The sequence below is a fragment of the Barbus barbus genome (genome assembly GCF_936440315.1).
Source record: "Barbus barbus genome assembly, chromosome: 43".
NCBI lineage: Eukaryota > Metazoa > Chordata > Actinopteri > Cypriniformes > Cyprinidae > Barbus > Barbus barbus.
The window spans coordinates 3,734,831-3,745,112 of record NC_136721.1 but is presented as its reverse complement, the minus strand read 5'-3'; the positions used below and the strand labels follow the sequence as shown (position 1 = coordinate 3,745,112).

Sequence of the window (10,282 nt, the reverse complement as noted above, 5' to 3'; positions counted from 1 at the left end):
TATTTGTTTCCTATTCTTTTTTTACTGCATAGATGCCAGTCTGGATCATTATCAAGAATTGCTGGCATTTTCATCCTCATTACTTGGTGCTGATATAATTAATAAGAAAAAAGCCACATACTGAAATTAATCGGTTTTATTTAGATATAATAAACTATCACATGAATTAAATAGCTAGCCATTCATTCATCACCATTACACGTTAATTGTTTATATTTATAAGAATACAGGCAAAAACAAATGCTACCAACATCTTTTTTTTTATTGAATTCAAGATAAGTATTTTTTTCTACAGTGCTTCATGTACTTTAAGATAAAATATAGGATGTTTCTTTGTCCCTGCACTTACAACCCTGTAATGCTGCAATATTTCTTCCTTTAAAACATAATGGTTTGATCTTTCTGACAAAATTTGTTGCAGTGACTTCCTTTCTGTGTTACATTGCAACAAAATTATTACTGAAAGTTGTTTTTCTTTTTATTATTTTATTTTGTAATTTTTCTCCCCTCTTCTCAGTTTTAGGAGTGAAGTTCGGGGTCTGGTAGGTGTTTTTTTTTAAAGAAATTAATATTTTATTCAGCAAGGATGCATTAATTTGATCAAATATAGTAGTAAAACATTTGCAATGTAACAAAGGATCTCAATTTCAAAGAAATGCCGCTCTTATAAAATTTCTATAAATTAAACAATCCCCCCAAAATATGAAGCAATAAGAAGAGATGTTTCTTGAGCAGCAAATCAGCATATTAGAATGATTTCTGAAGGATCGTGCGACACTGAAATAATAATACTACAAATAAATATTTGCATCAAAGAAATAATAATATATATTTATTATTATTATTTCTTTGATGCAAATATTTATTTGTAGTATTATTATTCCAGTGTCACACGATCCTATATATATATATATATATATATATATATATATATATATATATATATATATATATATATATATATATATATATATATATATATATATATATATATATAATCATCCTTCACAATAATAATGTTTTAGTGTATTTTTGATCCCATAAAAACTTAAATTTACTAATCTGATAGTCTCCCAATATATTTGGTTGTTACGGCTATGGTATGACACTGAGGTAAGAAAATACTAATTTTCTTTAAAGGTCATATGTTTAAAAAAAAAACCTTCAAAAACAAATAGCGCTGAAAATGTGCTAACTAAGAAGCGCTATGAGGGATATAACTCTATTTTCAGCAGGCTGTAGCAGATATGAAGCCCGGCTCATTTTTTACAGTCGGATGCAAGTGGAGACTAGATCAGCCACAAAGAAACACGTTCAGATGGACGCTTACATGCACTTGAACAGACTTGGGTGGCAAACATATAAGCGAGCCGTTCTACATATGACAGCTACATGCAATATTTCATTACTGGATGTGACCCAGTTTGATGTGCGTTAGCTTCGGTGCAGAAGGAAGTGATGCGAGACATTAACCTCAAGAGAACGTGCAATTCTGCATTGTAACATCACACACAGACTGCATCGCTGGTAAGCTCTTGTTGCGTGTTTGAGGTGTCATTTGCAAGCTTTTGTTTAATATTGTGTGTGTGTGTGTGTAAAATGTACAAACCAGTGGGATACATGTAAGTAGGCCTGCAGTCCCTAAAATGCTTGATTGTATGTTGTATACTTGTATTTGAGTTGAATTCTGAATTGTATGTGTGATGCATTTCTGTTTGTGACTTGAGAGTTAGTATTTGAATGCACTTGAGAGGTGTTTTCATTTGTGTGGGGCTCTCCTGTGTGTGTTGTGTGTGTGTATGAAGGCTTATCAGCTCACAGCAGCTTTCTGTCAGTGCTTCTTGGCCAAGCGGCTATCAGAAACAACACACCACGGTCACCATAGGAAACTCACCCCTGTCTCTTCCTTTAGTCTGTTGTCATTGTGAGGGATTGTTCTGAGCCACTTTGACATTCACCATGTAAGTGTTCATCTCATTAGTATGCATTTAATTTGTTTAATGTCACAGTACTGTCAAAACTTTCAGGTCTGGTAAGGACTTCCATTTTACTTGCCTTTTTTTTTTTGTTAGGATTGTACGTCTGTGGTTTTGTTCTGAAGCTGCTTTTTGTGTATCACCTTCAGAACCAAATGGACGGTTCTAGTGGAAACGATACTGAAGCAAAACCAACAGGTAATGAGAAGATGGAACTTCCTGTTCTGACTCAACCTGGCCTCGGAGTGACCACCACAACAGTGACCACTATCACTCAGACAGGAGGAGACTGGAGCACAGGACTGCTTGACGTGTGCGGCGACACCAGAACGTGTAAGAGGACGTGCTTGAGAAAGAGGATTGATATTGCCATTATGAGATATAAAGTCATATTATGAGTTACAAGTCGCTGCTTCAAGAAACAAAGTTGCAAATACAACATTTAAACTCGATTTTCAAGATATGAAGTCGCATTGGGACGTATAAAGCAACCTTTAGAGGTTTAAAATCGAAAATTTGGAGAGATATAAGGTAGCAGTTGTGAGAACCAAGGACTATATAAAGTCACAACTATGAAAAAAGTCACCACTGCAAGACATAAACTCAATTGGCAATATATGAAGTCGCATTGTGAAGTCAAAATTTGGAGAAATACAGTTGCAATTACGAGAATCAAAGTCACAGTCGTAATTAAGAAATCCAATCACATTGAGAGTTAAGAAGTCGCAGCTGCAAGATTTCAACTCACTTTGCCCGGACTCAAAGTTGCATTGTGACATATCATTTGATAACATGATAATCAGATACGGGTAATTTATTAACAACAGACTCAAAGTAGGCTAAGACGTGCTTTTTGGGGGGCATTAAACAATGATGCAAACACCAGATACAAAAACTGGCTACCACAAACCTTGCATGATTCAGTTGAATACTCTCTTATAAATTTTGCCTCTGAAAGGAAAACGCCTACAAATGCATATGCAATGAGGTCAGCCATAAAAAAAAAACTGTCCATATTACTAATTTTTCATTGCATGTCTTCAGTAAATCCTGACAGTAGATTGCTATTGCCAAAAGAGTTGTTTGCGCTGACATAAGCTCTTAGTAAATTGGAGGTATAAGCTGGCAATTGGGAGAAACAAAGACTCCGATGCAAGTTGCAATTACGAAAAACAGTCACACTGGGAAATATAAAGTTGCATTCATGTTTTTATTTGATTTAGTCTGTCTTTAATGGCTTCCATCATTAAGACAGTAATTCGACCAATAATTTGAGTTTCAGTTTTGGTAATAGAGACATTTTTTTTTTCTATTTCAAAATAATGAAACTGGCCTGGAACTCTAGTGGGACACAATTTGGCGTAATATATTTATAGCCTCAGACGCAGCAGCTTATTCATTGCAAGTCTGTCCATGAAGCCTCTGCCTCTCTATACCAGTAATTGAGATTGAACTTTATTGACAAATCACATTGCCATCACATTTTGGGTCTTGTGTAAAAATATAACAAACAAATTCCTGAGTATAAAACCCATTATGCTCACACTCTAGTTTGGGGTTGAATTCTCACAATCATTATTATTTTTTTTTACATCATGTTTTACCTAATTTGCTGCTTATTAATAGTTAGTAAGGTAGTTCTTAAGTTTAGGTATTGGGTTGGATTTGGGATGTAGAATAAGGCATTAATATGTGCTTAATTACTACTAATAAATGGTTAATATTCTAGTAATATGCATGCTAATAAGCAACTAGTTAAGAGACCCTAAAATAAAGTGTTACCATATGTTCTAATATGTACGAATAACCAGTCAAAATGCTAATAAATGCATGCTAAAAAGCAACTAGATAATACTGAGAATTGGTCCCTAAACGGAAGTGGTACCCTTATTATTTTATTAGATTTCTGGATTACATTAATTATAAAATTATAGTTAAACATGACTACAATTCTCAAAAAGATAGAGTATCCTGCTTCCTCAGATGAAATACTTTACAAATCACATAAATTACTTACTACTTTTTTATTTTTTAATTACAGTTATACAGTGGCTTAGTACTCCACCATGTATTACTATTCATTATAAGCATAAAGTAATTATGGTTGTTTTCCTAATCCAGGAGCTTGTGTACCGTTTCACACTCATTAAAAGTTAATGACATTCCTTAATAATTATAAAAGTAATCCACGGTATTAAACAAAATTCAGCTTCTTCCAAGGACATTGATTTATCTTTCAAAGCCATATTTATCAGAATTGGATACTCTTTGCAGTCAAACAATATAAGCAGTGTTAAACTAATTGCAGATAAGCTCATGCTACAGATCCCAACCCGTGTTTCACAGCATCTCTCTCCTCTTCTGTGCAGTTCTGATGGGTGCGTTTGTGCCGTGCTGTTTGGACCTGAGTCTGGCTCATCAGTATGGAGAATGCATGTGTCTGCCACTGCTGCCTGGCTCCACGTTCGCCATGAGGGTGGGCATTCGAGAGCGCTTTAAAATCAGGGTAAGGATTCAGCAGTAATTGAAAAAAAAGAGAGAAAAAAGTGGATTAGTGCTGGATATTGCAAGTGTGTTTTTGGAATTTTCAGTTCAGTTGGAAATGTTACAGAAAAAGTGCTAGTTTACTACCTGCCAAAATTAGCAGGATTCTGAAATTGATTTGATCTGTTTAGTGTGCACTGTTTTTTTTTGTTTTTTTTTAAGCAAAGTCATCATTTTACTTTTATTATAATTAATATACCATGCTTTTTCACTACAGAGTTTATTTATATATTTATATAAATGCTTTATGCATATAAGAAAAGTCAAAATTGGGCATTGACCCTATACATTCTGTTCCACTTTATGCATACTTATGGAGGGGACTGTGTGTATATATATATATATATATATATATATATATATATATATATATATATGTATATATGTATATATGTATATGTATATATACAGTCCCCTCCATAAGTATTGGAACAGTAAAGACAAAATTGCTCTGTTGGCTGTGGAGTCAAGACATTTGCAAATATGATTAAAAGATGAATATGAGACCAAACTACAGAATGTCACATTTTATTATTAGCCGTTTCAACACATACATGTTTAACCAAATAAAAAGAACAGCACTTTTAGAGTTCATCCCACTCATTGATGTGAGCATAAGTATTGGTACAGTTGAACATAAGGCAGATATAAACGATTAAAAGCTATTATTTAGTTGCAGATCCCTTGCACACAATCACAGCAGTGAGTCTGTGACCCAAAGACATCACCAGACTCTTGGTCTCATTCTTTGAAATGCTTTTCCCAGCCTTTAATGCAGCCAATTCCAATTGTTGCTTGTTTTGGGGAGTTTCTGCCTTTACTCTCCTCTTCAGCTGGTGAAATTCATGTTCAATCGGATTTAAATCTGGAGATTGACTTGAGCAATCTAAGACTTTCCATTTCTTTGCCCTTATAAATTCCTTGACTGAACTGGCAGGGTGTTTTGGGTCATTGTCCTGATGCAATATGAAGCACTTCCCAATGAATCTGGTGGCATTTTCTTGAATATTGGTAGGCAAGATGGTTTTGTACCCTTCCAAATTCATTCTGCTACTGTCATCATACATTAAGTCATCAGTAAAGTTGAGAGGGCCTGTTCCAGAGACAGCCATGCATGCCCATGCCATGACACCACCTCCACCATGCTTTACAGATGAGGCTGTATTCTTGGGATCATTTGCATTTCCCTTTTTTTCTCCACATTTTTGCTTTCCCATCACTTAGATAAAGGTTCATCTTTGTCTCATCGGTCCATAAACAGTTCCAAAACTCTTCTGGCTCAACTTTGTGCTTTTTAAAAACTCTAATCTTGCCTTTCTATTTTTGGTGCTGGTCAGAGGTTTGCATCTTGCTGTGTAGCATCTGTAATTCTGTGTCAAAGTCTCCTGAGGACAGTAGATTGTCAGAGCATCACCCCAGCTTTCTGGAAGTTGTTGGCGATTTTACAAACATGTCTTTTAGGGTTCATTTTCACAGCTTTTATGATTTGTCTGTCATCAGCTACTGTTGTTTTCTCAGTCGATCAGGTCGTTGTTGGTTGCTGGGGTTGTTTCCAAACTCTTGATTTCTCCATACCCTTTGTTTTTGCTAGAGCTCTAACTGACTTCCTCTTTTCTTTTAGCATCCAAATTTCTTGCTTTTCTCTCAAAGTCAGCTCCCTCATCTTCATCCTGGTTTCTGTGTCATCATCGAATGCAAGATTCAGAATACAGAAGTAATGGATATAACTGATACGACACACTCCCTGCTTTTAATATCTGAAGAATTAATGCAACAGGACACAGCTGATCACTTAGAAAGACCTGTGAGGAAACTGCTCCAATACTTATGCTCACATCAGATAGAGGGATGAAACTCTAAAAGTGCTGATCTTCTTAGCTGGTAAAACATCTATGTGTTGAATCACCCAATAATAAAATGTGACATTCTGTAGTTTTGTCTCATATTCATCTTGTAATCATATTTGTAAATGTCTTGACTCCACAGCCAACAGAGCAATTTTGTCTTTATTGTTCCAATACTTTTGGAGGGCAGTTTGTGTGTGTGTATATATATATATATATATATATATAATGTAGGGCTAGCAGTAGCCTTTTCAATTAAAATCAAATTAAAACAGCATAGAATGAGCATTAGCATAAATGGCAATGTTTCCTGGGAATGTGCCAGCTATGCTCAGTCTAAGATGGATGTGCATGCCAAAAAATCACCTTAATGCGAGAACTAACAGCTCAAGTCAGATATTCCTGTATCCTGGAGTTTCTGCTGAACAGTGGATTATAGTGACCTGAAAAATAAGCGTTTTACAATATTTCCTTTAGAGATTTATCTTTGATTTATCTTGTCATAAGCTTCTTGTGTTAAGAAGTAAAACACATCCAGTATTTGACAGTTAGATGAAGATTCCTTAAATTAAATTCTGTAACTAGATTCCTTGACTTGGGTTGGGTGTTAAATCAATATCAGGGAAACATATCCTTACTTAGAAATCTACAAACTCTGATTTGTCTGGCTATATTACATTAAGAATACATTAGAGTGTCCTGTGCGTGTCTCTAGGGCAGTGTGTGTGAGGACTGGACCACGGTATACTGCTGCTACCCTCTGGCCCTCTGTCAGATGATCAGAGAGATGAAGAAGAGGCTGAAGACACAGATCTACACCGTTTCTACCGCGCTGGAGAGCTCCTGAGACACTGTGTGTGTGTGTGTGTACACAGCTCAGATTTTCTTCTCATCCGTGTTTTTGCCGATGCTAAAAGACTAAAGGGCCGTCTCAGCTGTCAGGATGTTTATTACCCGGGGTCCTGAACTTCACGCAGGGTTAGACATATCAGTAACTCTCTGCTTGAAGATTGATGCCGCTGACATTTCAAACTGACGGAGAGATGGAGTGACAGATGGGTGTAGAGACGGATGAGTGGAGAAGAGGTTTCTGATGGCTTCTGGGACTGTGTATGCTTTGATTTCAGATTGCTCTCTCACGGTGCATATACATATATAGGTTTCTCTACATGAATTTAGTCTGGATTGTGTCTCTTTTTAAAATGTGTCAGTTAAAACTGATGTGACATCTCATCTCTCATTTGATCTCAAATAAAGTGTACTATAAAAATCAGCCAAATCTGGTCAAACCTCATATGGAATTTTACATTATTTTATATATATTATGTATGATCAACCTGGGCTAAACATACAATTAACAAATGATAAATAAATTATGCTAATAATATTACATTATATAATATGCATAATGTAAGTTTAGAACATTATAAATATTAACTCTCATTATGAATATACAGTAACTCTATTTAACAAATTAAAAACATTTTGAACATGTAAAAAGCTATTGTTTTCTAAAATGCTTATACTTGTAAATGTGTCAACTAGGCAGTTTATTTTATTTTTTTGTCACAAATCCTTTTTTTTATGTGTTGCCTTATAATTTCTCTTTTTCAATGTAGTACAGATTGGGCTAGTTGTCACAAATATTTCAGTATTTCAGTAACTATATCTATCCATTCATTCATTCACCCAGATCTACACTGTTTCTTCACCATTTCATCCCTCACAACCAAGACTTTAAGGTATGTGTATACTTTGAGACATATTCACTGCAGTAAAAAAAAAAAAAGTCTAGCAACCTCCCCTATAAATAATTTAAATCATCCATCATGGTTCTCAAGGATTGTATGTCATCTAAAAGCGCTGGATTCTCCCTGTTCTCCTGGTCCAAAAAGTGTGTGTGTGTATTTCTGTAGAGGGCACTGTTGTCACACACACTGTCCTCGGGTGAAGTAAAGCGAGAGTGTGTGTGTGTGTGTGTAAGACGACAGGTGTATGGTTGCCGTCAAGGGTTTTCTGTGAGGCCCCTGGGGGACTTGCAGCCACTGGAGCCTTAAGCACTGCAGATACAAAACCAGAAAAGTGAAAAATGAGGACAGGACAGGAACAACTGTGAGGAAGGAGCATGATTTTTTTTCTCAAAAATCATTGAGAAGCTGCTTTTTTGGAATATAAGGAGTTTTAATCGCGTTTTATTTCTCTTGAATGCTGTCAAGATCACATCCGATCATGAAATATAACATTTGTATTATTAAATTAAAGACATGCTTCTTGAAATTTGAAAATACATAAAAATGGAATTCACACATATGAGTTGAATGCACTCTCTATGATAACCTGGTTTTTCATTTCAATTCAAAGTCATTGATATTTTTCTGGAGGCATCAAGTCTAAAATCAAAGCCTAATTAAAAGTGTCATTTTTGAGGGGAAAACTTTGTAACTAGGAAAGTTTGCTCTAATATGATATGTGGTGTGAATCCACAAAAACATTATTTTTATTAATTCATCATTTACAAAAAAAATTAAATAAATACAAATGCTGGAGAAAAAAAAATGAATTTAAAACTTTTTTTTTGGGGTAATAAAAAATGCACTCAGGTGGGTCATAAAATGTATACTTCTTGAGTATGAAAACCATATAAAATCCATATCAATTCAACATTAATACAAAAACCACATTACTAAGAACTTGGCAGGTTTTTTTCTTTACTCTAGACACTCATTTGTCAAATAATAAATTATGAGTATCACATCAATTACACACCTAATGTGCTCTTCGTTTTATTGTAATAGTGGTTAAAACCCTCCTTTGAAATATTAAAATGGCAGACATGCTCGTTTTATTCTGACTGAAGTCAGAATCCATGGCACTTTGTGGAGCATATGTGCCCCAGAGAGATGTGACGTCTCTTAGTGTTTATGTGTGTGTATCTCCTTAGCAGCCACGTGTCCCGTGGTAACAGCCCCATCCACAGCAACAGCTCAGGCACCTGGGGCAGAAACCATCCCATCCAGTCCAACACGCAGCTGATGGACGGCCAGCTACTGTAGATGTTTGAGTGCCTGAAGCTTGGATCTGTTCAGCAAAAAACAAACATGCATAGATGTGTAGACTCACTGCAGAAGGAGATGTTGAAGGACCAGTCAACCGTTTCTTTTAAAATGGGCTTTGGACCAGAAATACTGTATATTCTGCATGGTGGCATATTGTGGGTTTTATCTCTTGCTCCTCTGAGGTCTCGTCTTAACTCATGTTGTAAGTCTTTGAACTCCCAGCGCTGATGTGTTTGGGTGTCTTTTAGAGCGTGGTGACATGCAGGTCACGTGGAATGTTTTAGCTCCTCATAATGCCTCTGTTTTGAAGTCTACTATATCAGCCTACTCAATACTGATTAGTGGTTTGTATCTGTAAAATTTGGACAGTCAGAGTTTGACAAGTTTGTGTTGTCCACACAGAGTTCGAATAGGCTATGCTAAACATAGCAAAACATGCATCGACCTACATTTGTGCAAAACATTTATTTCATTGATTAATAAAGACTTACACACTTGGAAGGTATGTTATGACCACAAGAGACTTTTACCATAGTGCCTGTTTTGTAAACTAGGTCACACTTTATTTTAAGGTCCAGTTCTTACTTGTACCCAAGTATTAAATACGACTTTTGCCTCAATAAACTCCTAATTTGTTGCTTAATAATAGTTGGTAAGGTAGTTGTTAAGTTAGGTATGGGGTAGGATTAGGAGATCTAAAATATGGTCATGCAGAATAAGGCATTAATATGTGCTTTATGAGTACCAATAAATAATCAATATGCTAGTAATATGCATGTTAGTTATTAGTGAGAATTGGTCCTTAAAATGCAGTTTCTGTGAACTAATACATCATGACTAATTCTTTTCTGACATAGTAAAC

At 35.5% G+C, this 10,282-nt stretch overlaps 1 protein-coding gene across 5 annotated transcripts; it reads left to right on the top strand.

Annotated features, from left to right (window-relative positions):
* Nucleotides 1-1,211: 1,211 nt before the first annotated feature.
* On the top strand, nucleotides 1,212-8,880 carry LOC306862552 (PLAC8-like protein 1). Of its 5 annotated transcripts, XR_013783579.1 has the most exons (6): nucleotides 1,239-1,527; nucleotides 1,913-1,961; nucleotides 2,126-2,309; nucleotides 4,346-4,482; nucleotides 7,080-7,505; nucleotides 8,058-8,880. XR_013783579.1 is itself a non-coding variant. In XM_079405416.1 (5 exons), exons 3-5 carry the CDS (start codon nucleotides 2,132-2,134, stop codon nucleotides 7,209-7,211), a joined length of 447 nt encoding a protein of 148 aa, XP_079261542.1. In that variant the 5' UTR covers nucleotides 1,212-1,527; nucleotides 1,913-1,961; nucleotides 2,073-2,131; the 3' UTR covers nucleotides 7,212-7,859. The 5 variants fall into 5 exon arrangements, 4 of the variants coding, with proteins under 4 accessions (XP_079261542.1, XP_079261540.1, XP_079261541.1 ...); XM_079405416.1 differs by lacking the exon at nucleotides 8,058-8,880 and having other exon boundaries at nucleotides 1,212-1,527; nucleotides 2,073-2,309; nucleotides 7,080-7,859; XM_079405414.1 differs by lacking the exon at nucleotides 8,058-8,880 and having other exon boundaries at nucleotides 1,231-1,527; nucleotides 1,806-1,961; nucleotides 7,080-7,859.
* The last annotated feature ends 1,402 nt before the right edge of the window (nucleotides 8,881-10,282 follow it).